Source organism: Chiloscyllium punctatum, chromosome 37, assembly GCF_047496795.1.
Source record: "Chiloscyllium punctatum isolate Juve2018m chromosome 37, sChiPun1.3, whole genome shotgun sequence".
Taxonomy (NCBI): Eukaryota; Metazoa; Chordata; class Chondrichthyes; order Orectolobiformes; family Hemiscylliidae; genus Chiloscyllium; species Chiloscyllium punctatum.
This window is the reverse complement of record NC_092775.1, coordinates 59,863,469-59,876,591: the sequence shown is the minus strand read 5'-3', so window position 1 is coordinate 59,876,591 and position 13,123 is coordinate 59,863,469. Positions and strand designations below refer to the sequence as shown.

The following is a 13,123-nucleotide window of genomic DNA, read 5'->3' as shown; positions in this document are numbered from 1 at the left end:
AAATGCCTGAAAGGTTCAGAAAGATGCTTTCCCCTTCAACAAGTTCTCCCCACCTACCACCACCAACCCCCCATCTAACCACACCAATATCACCACCACCGATGCCACACCTTAAGCATGGTGACCCTTGGTTGTATCTTGCTAATGAGAGTAGTCCTCAATGGTCCTCCTGGACTTTGGTGGTTCTTGCTTTCATAAGAAGTAGGGTTACACCACTTGAGTTTTTCTTTTTCCCTGCAAAGAAAAGGCGGCCAAGGATGATCCAATAGAAATCTTGAAAATTGAGAGGGTTTTATGGAGTTAGCATCAAGTAAAATGTTTCTATTTATTTATTTGCAACAAGCAAAGAAAGCTAGACTTGCTCTGATTGTACCTTGCCAACTGGATTGACAAGTGCACTGATGAATTATGTTCAGGGTGATATTAGAAAATTTAATTGAACTGTATTGGGCTACCCCAATAGAGGAGTGCTAAATGAATTTGATGTAAGAATTGAGAGTGTGTTGTGGATGAATAGACACTTTCAAATTATGTTGCCATTTTCAAAATGTACTTGGTTTCTTTTTCTGTATTTAATCGTTATCCCTGAAGGAAGAGCTCTCAAGGCTGTGAACTTTGGAGTTGATATGATTTAGTGATAAGTCAGTACATTTTGCTTTCTCTGCAGTGACTTGAGCCACAGCACCCAGTTTGTCCAGGGGCTGTCTCTCTGTACATTGGGCTGTATGGGATCATCGGATATGTGTAGAGATCTGGCTGGAGAGGTGGAGAAACTGTTGAAGAACTCCAACTCATACATCCGTAAAAAGGTGAGACTTCATCTCTGGGACAAGTTTAAGGATGCAAATGACTCAAATGGACAAAAGGCAAAATCTACCTTAAACCTGTAAAGTGTTCTAAATGTTTTTGTCAATTTCCCTTTAATCGGTTACCACATCTGGTGCACTGATTTGAACTACTTATTCTAGAGTAGATCCTCTTTGATCCAATTATGTTAGCGAGTTTGGCAAATGTAATATTATGACAGGAAGATTAGAGGGGCTGAATATAATTTAAATGGAGACAGATCGCAGAAAACTACAGCACAGAGAGAGTTGGAAGGCCTTGTGCAGTAATCACAAAGCTGGCATAAAAGTTCAGCAAGTAATAAGGAAATAATAAGGAATGAACCTGTTCTGAAGAAAGGTAATTGAACATGAAACATTAACTGATTTCTCTCCACAGATGTTGCCAGACCTGCTGGAAAATTACAGTAATTTCTGATAATATCAAATGCAAATGGAATATTCACCTTTATTTATGAAGGAATGAAGTACTAAAATAACGGAAACTTTGCTGAAACTATATAGAGCACAAGTCAGACCACAGCTAGAATACTGTAAACAGTTTTAGACTCCGATTAATACAGAGCAGGAAAGGCCCTTCGGCCCATTGAGTCTATGTGGACAGAACTACCGCTAAAAGTGCACAAACCCCAATTTCCTGCACTTGTCCCATATTCTTGAATGTTATGATATCTGATGTGTTCATGTAATTATTTTTTAAAGGTCGCATGTTTTCCAGCCTCTACTACCTTTTCAGGCAGTACATTCCATATTCCCACCACCCGCTGAGTAAAAAGAGTTTTATGAAATCCGCTCTCTTTTCCCCCCCCACCGAATCACTTGGCTCAATTTCTCCAAACCAGGCAATATCCTGGTGAACCTCCACTGTACCCTCTCTAGTGCTATCACATCTTTCATGTAGTCAGATGACCCGAACTGCACGTGGTACTCCAGCTGTGGCCTCACCAGCACTCTATACAACTCCAGCGTTACCTCTTTGCTCATGTACTCCCATATGCTGCTTTAACTATCCTACTCGTATGCTCTGCCGACTTCAGGAATCTGTGAATATTAACCCCAAGATCCATCTGTTCCTCTAAGCTACCCAGTGTCCTGCAAATCATTATAAGTTGCCTCATCTTGTTTCTTGTTTCTTCTTTCAAAGTACATCACCTCGCACTTGTCAGGGTTAAATGCCATCTGCCACTGATCTGCCCATTTGACCAACCGATCTAAATCTTCCTGTGACCTACAACTACCTTGTTTACTATTAACCACTCTACCAATCTTGGTGTCATCTGCAAATTTGCTTAACATTCGCCCCACGTTTTCATGTGTATCATTTATAAGGGCCTCCGTACTGACCCTTTTGGTACACTGCTGGACATGGCCTCCAGTCACTCAAACAGCCTTCTACTATTAGCTTTTGTTTCCTATTACTGCCACCACAAGAGGTATATAGCCTATGCCCAACCCTCCCCCCTCACTGCCATCCAAAGCCCCAAAGGATCCTTCTACATCTGGCAGAGATTTTCCTGCACGTCCAACCACCTCATCTACTCTGTCCGTTCCTCTTGATGTGGTCTCCTCTACATTGGGGAGACAGGATACCAACTCACGGAACGTTTTAGAGAGTTTCTTTGTGACACAGGCACCAAACAACCCCAGTGCCCTGTGGCCAACCATGTCAACTCCCCCTCCCACTCTACCAAGGACATGCAGATTCTGAGCTGCCTCCACCACTAAATCCTAGCCACCCAACGCCAGGAGGAAGAATGCCTCATCATCCGCCTTGGGCCCCTCCAACCACTTGGCATCAACTTCAATTTCACCAGTTTCCTCATCTTTCTCCCCCCCCCCCCCCCCCCAACCTCATCCAGATCCAGCCCTCCAACTTGACACCACCCTCTTGATCTGTCCATCATTTTTCTACGTATCCATTCCACCCCCTGCTCCAACCTATGACCATCGTCCCCACCTGCATCTACCTATCACTTTACAAGCTACCTTGGTGCCCAGCTTGCCGTGCCCCGCCAACCCCTGCCCTTCCCCCACTCCAAAATTCCTGATGAAGGGCTTATGCCCAAAACATCAATTCTCCTGCTCCTCAGATGCAGCCTGACCTGCTGCACTTTTCCAGCACCACACTTTTCAACTCTGATCTCCAGCATCTGCACTCTTCCTTCTTCTTTCCTATTACTAAGCTAATTTCTGATCCATCTTGCCAAGTTATCCACAGTTCCATGTGTTTTAACCTTCTTGATCAATCTCCCATGTGGGACCTTATCAAAAACGTTGCTAAAATCCATTTAAACTACATCACCTGAACTTCCCTCATCCATAAACTTGATCACATTTTCAAAAGTTTCCAATAAATTTGTCAGGCATGTCATCTCTTTGACAAAGACATGCTGACTATCCATAATTAACTCATGTTTTCCAACTGAGTATTAATTTGCTCCTTCAGAATGTTCTCCAATAGTTTCCTACCACTGACTGATCTGTGATTTCCTGGTTCTTCTCTACCACCCAAGTTGAAAAGCGGAACGGCATTATCCATCATCCAGTCCTCTGGCACTTTCCTTGTGGCCAGAGAGGAATTAAAAATTTCAGTCAGAGCCCCTGCAATTTCCTGCTTCACCTCTCACAGCAGTCTGGGATACAGTTTATCTGGGCCAGGGGATTTGTCCATTTTTAAGCCAGATAGAGCCTTGCAATATGTCCCCATTTCTTATGTCAAACTGTTCAAGGTCTTGTCAGTCCCTTTCCCTAAATTCCGTACTACTTTGTCCTTTTCCAGAGTGAAGGCCAGAAAGAAGTATTCCTTTACCACCCTTTTCAGTATCCTGCAGCTTTACACACCGATTGCCACCTTGGTCCCTAATGTGCTCTATCTTTTCCTGGTTAACCTCCTCCCTTTCAAGTATTTATAAAATATCTTAGGATCTTCTCCTGTAATTCTGTTCGCAGTCTTTTTTCATACCTCCTTTTTGGTCTTTGAAATGCTTAAAGTTCCCTTCTGCACTTCCTATAAGCCTCCAAGGCTGGAGCTGCACTGCTTCCTTTGGGCTTGCTAAAAGTCCTTCTCCTCTTCCTCATCCAGTCCTGATTTCCCTAGATATACAGGGTACTCTGAACTTATTGATCCTTCATTTCCCATAAAGGCTACATGTTGGACCTGTATTCTTCCCAGCTCCTTTTTGAATGCCCCCCACTGCTCCAGTGTAGACATACTCGCAAGAAGCTGTTCCCAGTCAACTGTGGCCAGATCCTGCTTTCTTTTCATATAAATCTGCTTTCCTTTAATCCAAAGCCATTTTCTTCCTTGTTCAGAACAAATTTGACCCCGTACCATGTTGTGATCATTATGGCTAAAATGTTCCTCCGCTGCCACATGGAACATTTGTGTGGCAGTGGGGGTGCATTTTCCCTAGATCCAGATCCAGGACTGTGCTGTCCCTTGTGGATCTTCTATATTGATACAAAAAGCTCCTCTGGATACATTTCAAGAAAGCCACCCTTCTAAACCCTTAACACTATGACTTTCCTAATTTATGTTGGAGAAGTTGAAATCTCCCGAGTATAATTATTCATTTATTATTCTTACACACCTCTGTGAACTGTCTACATACTTGCTGTTCTATTACCTGTTGACTCCTTGGGGGCCTACAATACACTGCCAGTAAAGTAGCTGCTGCCTCCTTAACATTTTTAAGTTGTACCCACAAAGTCTCATTTGAGGACCCTTTCAAGATATCAGCTCTCCTTACTGCAGTAATTGACACCTTAATTGATAGTGCTACACCACCACCCTTTTCCTACCCTCCTCTGTGTCGCCTAAAGATACTATACCCTGTATTGTTGAATTGCCAGTCCAGCCCTTCCCTCATTTTTTTTTTTGGCAACAAGTCCTACTTGCATGTGTCAATCCACACCATTAACTCATCAGCCTTACCTATTACATTCCTACCATTAAAGTACAGACCGTCTAGCCTTGCCTTATTCTCTTGATGCACAAAATAGCTGAACTCAATATGACTTGCTTCCTTTGCTGTGGGGTGATTTGTCTCTGTGTCATTGATATTCTCTGTACTCTTCCCCTGTTAGACTAGTTTAAACTCCTTTTAACAGCACCAGCAAACCTACCTGCAATGATGTTGGTCCCAGTGTAGTTCAGATGCAGAAAGTCCAGTTTTCCACACGTCTCCCTTCCTCCAAAACGATCCCAATGATTCAGGAATCTTAAACCCTCCCTCTTGCACCAACTCTTAAACCACTCATTCATCTGTCCTATTTCTAAACTCACTAGTTAAAAATCACACAACACCAGGTTATAGTCCGTCAGGTTTATTTTGAAGTACTAGCTTTTGGAGCACTGCTAGTGCAGCAGGATTATATGACACAGAATGTATGGCACAAGACCACAGTATCATGCAACTGATACGATGTATTGAACAAACCTAGATTGCTGTTATGTCTTTCATCTTTTAGAATGGGTTGCAGGATTCGATTCATTAATATGTAAATCCCACAACTTCTTTCAAGTCGCATTCCGGAGATAATTTAAGGTTTTATATTTTTTAAAAAGTGACAGCTCAGCTCAGACAATGCATTATAAGTGTGAGATTAGAGCCTGTCTGTATTCCAATTTTGAGTCAGACTGGTTCTATTTCCAAAGTAGGAATTTTAAAACTGTCACATGGATCGATTGGCTACAGATTGTGTTTTCTGAGCAAAATAGAATGTATCTGCAAATGCAAATTCACTCCATAAACTTGTGTGTGTACGCCTACATGAGAGAGTGTGTGTGTGTGTGTGAATGTGACCGAGTATAAGCCTGAGTGCTTGTGTGTGAGTGAGTACCTACGAGCACATGGTATTGGATGTAATCCAGAGATTCTAGCCATTGAAGTCCTGTTTTTTAATCCACTGCCTAGCTCCCTGAATTCTTTTGCAAGACCCCATTCCTCACTCTGCCCATATCATTGGTGCTAACATATCACAACGTCTAACTCATGATCCTCCCCTTTCAGGATGTCCTGTAGCCTTTCAGTGACATCCAGACCCTAGCACCAGGGAGGCAAAACAATCTGGTGTCACATTTTCAGCTGCAGAATTGCCTGTTTGCTTCTCAGACTAAAGAACCCCTGTCCTCTAATCTTCCTTTTTTTTCCCTCAACCCCTGTACAGTCAAGGCAGTAGTGATTCCAGAAGCTTGGCACTGACTGCATTCCTCAGAGATACCAGCACCTCGTTCACCTTTCAAAGTGCAAAACAGTTAATGCATAGGACCCCTGGGGACTCCTGCAGTACCTGCCTGTTCTTTCTGGATTGTCTGGTGGACACCCATTCTGAGCTGCAGTGTGACTGTCTTTCCAAATTAGCTTTCGGAGTACTGCTATCGGGTATCTAGTGCAGCAGGATCATAAGACACAGAATGTATAGTACAAGATCATAGTGTCATGCAACTGATATGATATATTGAACAAACTTAGATTGCTGTTAAGTCTTTCATCTTTTAGAGTGGTTGCAGGTTTCAATTCTCTCTAAACGTACTGTCCACGTAACTCTCAACCTCATGGATATGCCGTAATGCCTTCAAACGCTGCTCAAACTCAGAGATCCAGAGCTCCAGTTTCTGTAGCTAAGAGCACTTTCTGAACATGTGGTCATCCAGTGATTAGCACTACTGCCTCACAGCACCAAGGACCCAGGTTTCATTCCAGCCTTGGGTGACTCTCTGCGTGGAGTTTTCACATTCTCCCCATGTCTGTGTGGTATTCCTCCCATAATCCAGGGATGAGCAGGCTAAGTGGGTTAGCTGTGGGTAAAGCAAAGTTACAGGGATAGGGTACAGGGCTGAGTCTGAATGGGATGCTGTTCAGAGGGTTGGTGTGGAAACATGACCTGCTTCCACACACTCTGGTTTTTGTGATTCTGTATGACTCCCCACATGACATGCTACATATTCACTCAGCCGGCCTCTTCTGACCGTAAATTTAACATTAACACCTTAGACTAGTTTTGGTCCCTTATTTAAGAACAGGCACACTGGCATTTGAGGCAGTCCAGAGGAGATTCACCAGGCTGATCCATGGTTTAGGTGGACTGTCTTAGGGGAAGAGCTTGAGTGGTTTGGGCCTGCACTTAGTAAAGTTTAGAAGAATGAGATGCACCATATAAAGATGTCTCCTGTACTATATTTCTGCTTCTGCTATGCTTTTGTGATTCAAACTCCCAGGTGATATTTTCTTTTAGTAGGACTGAGTCTTCACAGAGTGTGACCCCAGGTAGCCCTGGTGAACTTGGAGTTCAGGGAAAATGCACTTCTCTGGTTAGAGTCCTAGCTGGCACAAAGGAAAATCATTATACTTGCTGAAGCTCATCAGCTCAGCTCCAGGACATCTATGCAGGAGTTCCTTAGGGTAGTGTCCTAGGTGCAGCCTTCTTCAGTTGCTTCATCAGTAACTTTTCCTTCATTATAGGATCAGAAGTGGGGATTTTTGCTGATAATTACATAATGTTCAACATTGTTCATAACACCATGTCTGAAGATTTTTTTTTAAGTGCAGCAAGTTCAGTTTTGGACTAATAAATGGCAAGTAATATTTGCCCCACACAAGTGCGAGGTGATGTCATTTACACGAAGAAAGAATCTAACCATTGCTTCTTGATATTTGATAGCATTATTGTCAGTGAATCTGCCGCTATCAACATCCCAATACACTCAGTATTCACTCCTTTCTACCTCCAATTATCAGTAGCAGCAATGCGTACAATCTACAAGGTGCAAAAATTCACCAAGGCTTAGACAGTACCTTCTAAATCCATGACCACTGCCAGTTGGAAGTTATCATCCAAGCCACTCACCATCTGAAAATACGTTATCATTCCTTCAGTGTTACTAAGTCAATAACCTGGGTCTCCCTCACTAGCGCCATTGTTGGTGTACCTACACTAAATGGATTGCAGCAGTTCACAAAGGTAGGTCATCACCACCACCACCACCATCTTACGGTCAACTTGGGACAAGCAATAATTCTGGCCATATCACCAACATCCACATCCTATGCATAAAAAAAAGTAATAATTTCAAAAAGTAGTATATGGTAAAGAACCGAAACAATAATGGCTGTGAGGTTTAAGAATCCTTGGAGTCCATTATGTGTAAGGTTTTTACGAGGAACAATACTGCATAGGACAGGCCCTTCGGCCCTCGATGTCTGCGCCGCCACATTTTGCCCCATTGAAACTGTCTTCACTTACAGAATCCATATCCCTCTATCATCTTATTCATGCTCCTTGAATGCTACTATTGTGTCTGCTTCCACCACCACCTCTGGCAGTACGTTCCAAGCACTCACCACCTTTTGTGTGGAAAAGCTTGCCTCACACATCAATTCATAGAGATGTACAGCGCAGAAACAGACCCTTTGGTCCAACTCGTCCACGCTGACCAGATATCCCAACCTAATCTAGCCCCGTTTGCCAGCACTTGGTCCATATCCCTCTAAACCCATTCTATTCATATACCCATCCAGATGCCTTTTAAATGCTGTAATTGTACCAGCCTCCTCCACTTCCTCTTGCAGATCATTCTGGACATGCACCATCCTATGCATGACAAACTTGCCCGTTGGGTCCCTTTGAAATTTTTCCCCTCTCACTCTAAACCTATGTCCTCTAGTTCTGTACTCCCCCACCTTATCCATGCCCTTCATGACTTTAAAACTCCTATAAGGTCACCCCTCAGCCGTTGATGTTCCAGGACAAACAGCCCTAGCCTATTCAGCTTCTCCCTGTAGCTCAAACTCTCCAACACTGGCAACATCCTTCTAAATCTTTTCTGAACCCTTTCAGGTTTCACAGCATCCGATAGGGGACCAGAATTGCACACAGTAGTCCAAAAGTGGCCTAACCAACCTCCTGTACAGCTGCAACATGACCTCCTAACTCCATCTCACTTAAACCTCAACCCTCACACCATGAACCTGTATCCTCCAATGATTGACCATTCCACTCTGGGGAAAAAGCCTCATACCTTCCATTCTATCCATGCCATTTGCAATCTTATAAAATTCAATCAGGTTGTCCTTCTCGTGCATTCCAGTGAAAATAAACCCAGTCTATCCAACCTTTCTTCATAGCTAAAATCCTCCATACCAGGCAACATTCTGGTAAAACTTTTCTGTACCTTCTCCAGCGCATCCACATCCTTCTGGCAGTGTGGTGATCAGAACTATGTGCAATACTCCAAGTGTGGCCTAATTAAAGTTCTATAAAACTGCAGCATAACTTGTCTGACCTTGTGCTAAATGCCCCTTCTAATGAAGGCAAGGATGCCATAGGCCTTTTTTATTACCTTATCTACCTGCACTACCACCTTCAGTGATCTATGGACCTGCACACCCAGATTCCTCTATGTATCAATACTCATAAGCGTTCTGCCATTCACTGCATAATTTCCACCTGTTATTGACCTTCCAAAATGCATCATTTCACATTTGTCAGGATTAAACTCCATCTGCCGTTTTTCTGCCCATACCTCCAACTGATCTATAATCCTGCTATACCCTCTGACAAGCCTCCTCAGTTTCCACAACTCCACCGATGTTTGTACCATCCGCAAACCTACTGATTAGACCAGCTATGTTTTCTTTCAAATCGTCTGTGTGGATCACAAACATCAGAGAGCCCAGCACTGATCCCTGTGGAACACCACTAGTCACAACCTCCATGCTGAAAACAATCCTTCCATCGCTACCCTCTGTCTCCTATGACTAAGCCAGTTCTGTATCTCTCTTGTCAGCTCACCGCTGATATCATGTGACTTCACCTTTTGTACCAGTCTGCCCTGAGGGACCTTTCAAAGGCTTTACTGAAGTTCATGTAGACAACATCAACTGTTTTTCCCTAGACAATCATCTTCACCTCCTCAAAAAAAACTCTATGAAGTTGGTGAGGCACAACCTTCCCAGCCCAAATCCATGCTGTCTATTCCTAAGAAGTCCTTTTGCTTCTAAATGCATATAGATCTTGCCCCTGAGAATCTTTTCCAATAATGTAACAATAGACAATAGGTGCAGGAGTAGGCCATTCTGCCCTTCATGCCAGCACCACCATTCATTAAGTTCCTGCCTTATCCCCATAACCCTTGATTCCACTATCCTGAAGAGCTCTATCCAACTCTTTCTTGAAAGTATCCAGAGACTTGGCCTCCACAGCCTTCTGGGGCAGAGCATTCCATACACCCACCATTCTCTGGGTGAAGAAGTCGTTCCTCAACTCTGTTCTAAGTGGCCTACCCTTATTTTTAAACTGTCCTCTGGTTCAGGACTTGTCCATCAGCAGAAACATGCTTCCCGCCTCCAGAATGTCCAATCCTTTAATAATCTTCTACGTCTCAATCAGATCCCCCCTCGGCCTTCTAAACTCAAGGGTATACAAGCCCAGTCACTCCAATCTTTCAGCGTAAGATACTCCTGCCATTCCGGGAATTGACCTCGTGAGCCTACACTGCACTCACTCAATAGCCAGAATGTCTTTCCTCAAATTTGGAGATCAAAACTGCGCACAATATTCCAGGTGCGGTCTCACCAGGGCCCTGTACAGCTGCAGAAGGACCTCTTTGCTTCTATACTCAATTCCTCTTGTTATGAAGGCCAGCATGCTATTAGCTTTCTTCACTGCCTGCTGTACCTGCATGCTTGCTTTCATTGGCTGATCTCGTTGTACTACCCCTTTATCTAACTTGACTCCATTTAGGTAGTAATCTGCCTTCCTGTTCTTGCCACCAAAGTGAGTAACCACACATTTATCCACATTAAACTGCATCTGTCATGCATCCGTCCACTCACCTAGCCTGTCCAGGTCACCCTGTATTCTCCTAACATCCTCCTCACATTTCACCCTGCCACCCAGCTTTGTGTCATCAGCAAATTTGCTAATATTACTTTTAATACCTTCATCTGTATCATTAATATACATTGTAAAAAACTGCAGTCCAAGCACTGATCCCTGTGGCACACCACTGGTCACCGCCTGCCATTCCGAAATTCTGAGTTTATCACTACTGTTTCCTGTCAGCCAATCAATTTTCAATCTTTGTCAGTATTTTGCCCCTAATGTCATGTGCCCTCATTTTGCTCACTAACCTCCTATGTGGGACTTTATCAAAGGCTTTCTGAAAGTCCAGGTATACTACATCCACTGGATCTCCCTTGTCCATCTTCAGAGTTACATCCTCAAAAAATTCCAGAAGATTAGTCAAGCATGATTTCCCCTTCATAAATCCATGCTGACTCTGACCTATCCTGTTACTGCTATCCAGATGTGTCGTAATTTCGTCCTTTATAATTGACTCCAGCATTTTGCGCACCAGTGAGGTCAGACTAACTGGTCTATAATTCTCTGTTTTCTCTCTCCCTCCTTTCTTAAAAAGTGGGACAACATTAGCCACCCTCCAACCCGCAGGAACTGATCCTTGAATCTATCGAACATTGGAAAATGATCACCAATGCATCCACGATTTCTAGAGCCATCTCCTTCAGTACCCTGGGATGCAGACCATCAGGTCCAGGGGACTTATCCACCTTCAGACCTAACAGTCTCTCCAACACCATTTCCTGCCTAATATAAATTCCCTTCCATTCAGGTCCTTCAGCCACAATTACATCTGGGAGATTGCTCGTGTCTGCCCCAGTGAAGACAGATCTACCAACCATCAACCATGAGATTCGCAGGCCTGTAATTTCCAGGATTATCCATGTTACTCTTATTAAACAATGGGACATTGTTTTTAATCTGTGAAGCAGTTTTTAAGTTGTTGATTCATGGCCTCAGTTTGTAAATATCATTGAGTTCTCTTTAAATAGTTATTTCTCCAGTTTTACCAAACATTGTCTTCCGAGAGACCAAGAGAAGTGGGTGCGAGAGACAGTCCAGCTCTTATTGTTACAAATTCATTTTTATTATCTCTGTTGCTCAAACATCATTGCTGAAGTATGGTTAGTTTATAAATTTCAAAGTCTGGCTCAATTGTCTTTCTCGGTGGTGGGCAAGTTGTTGAAGGAAATCCTGAGGGACAGGATGTATATTTGGAAAGGCAAGGACTGATTAGGGATAGTCAGCATGGCTTTGTGCGTGGAAAATCATGTCTCTCAAACTTGATTTAGTTTTTTGAAGCAGTAACAAAGAGGGTAGAGCGGTGGACGTGGTCTACATGGACTTCAGTAAGATGTTTGACAAGGTCCCCCATGGAAGACTGGTTAGCTAAGTTAGATCTCATTGAATACAGGGAGAACCTGCCATTTAGGTACAGAACTGGCTCAAAGATAGACGACAGAGGATGGTGGTAGAGGGTTGTTTTTCAGACTGGAGGCCTGTGACCAGTGTAGTGCCACAAGGATTGTTGCTGGGTCCACTACTTTTCATCATTTATATAAATGATTTGGATGTGAGCATAAGAGGTATAGTTAGTAAATTTGCAGAAAGCACCAAAATTGGAGGTGTAGTGGACAGTGAAGAAAGTTACCTCCGTTTACAACAGGATCTTGATCAGATGGGCCAATGGGCTGAGAAGTGGCCAATGGAGTTTAATTCAGATAAATGCGAGGTGCTGCATTTTGGGAAAGCGAATCTTAGCAGGACTAATACACTTAATGTTAAGGTCCTCGGGAGTGTTGCTGAACAAGGAGACCTTGGAATGCAGGTTCATAGCTCCTTGAGAGTGGAGTCACAGAGAGATAGGATAGTGAAGGTGTTTGGTATGCTTTCCTTTATCGGTCAGAGTATGGAGTACAGGAGTTGAGAGGTCATGTTGCAGCTTTACAGGATATTGGTTAGGCCACTTTTGGAATATTGTGTGCAATTCTGGTCTCTTTCCGATCAGAAGGATGTTGTGAAACTTGAAAGGGTTCAGAAAAGATTTACAAGGGTTAGGGTTAGAGGATTTGAGCCACAGGGAGAGCTTGAATAGGCTAGGGCTGTTTTTCCTGGAATGTCAGAGGCTGAGGGGTGACTTTATAGAGGTTTACAAAATCATGAGGGGCATGGATAGGATAAATAGACAAAGTCTGTTCCCTGGGGTGGGGCAGTCCAGAACTAGAGGGCATAGGTTTAGGGTGAGAGGGGAAAGATATAAAAGAGACCTAAGGGGCAACTTTTTCACACAAAGGGTGGTACGTGTATGGAATGAGCTGCCTGAGGAAGTGGTGAAGGCTGGTACGATTGCAATGTTTAAAAGGTTTCTGAATGGGTATATGAATAGGAAGGGTTTGGAGGGATCTGGGCCGGGTGCT

The 13,123-nt window shown here is 43.4% G+C and overlaps 1 protein-coding gene across 2 annotated transcripts in view; it reads left to right on the top strand.

The window, feature by feature from the left end:
• The window catches only part of LOC140463152 (AP-1 complex subunit gamma-1-like), a 135,123-nt gene that overhangs the window by 51,413 nt on the left and 70,587 nt on the right, over nucleotides 1-13,123 (top strand). For both annotated transcript variants that reach the window (XM_072556919.1, XM_072556918.1), the window contains exon 4: nucleotides 668-809. In XM_072556919.1, the coding sequence (XP_072413020.1) occupies nucleotides 668-809 (142 nt within the window). The remainder of the gene's footprint in view (nucleotides 1-667; nucleotides 810-13,123) is intronic.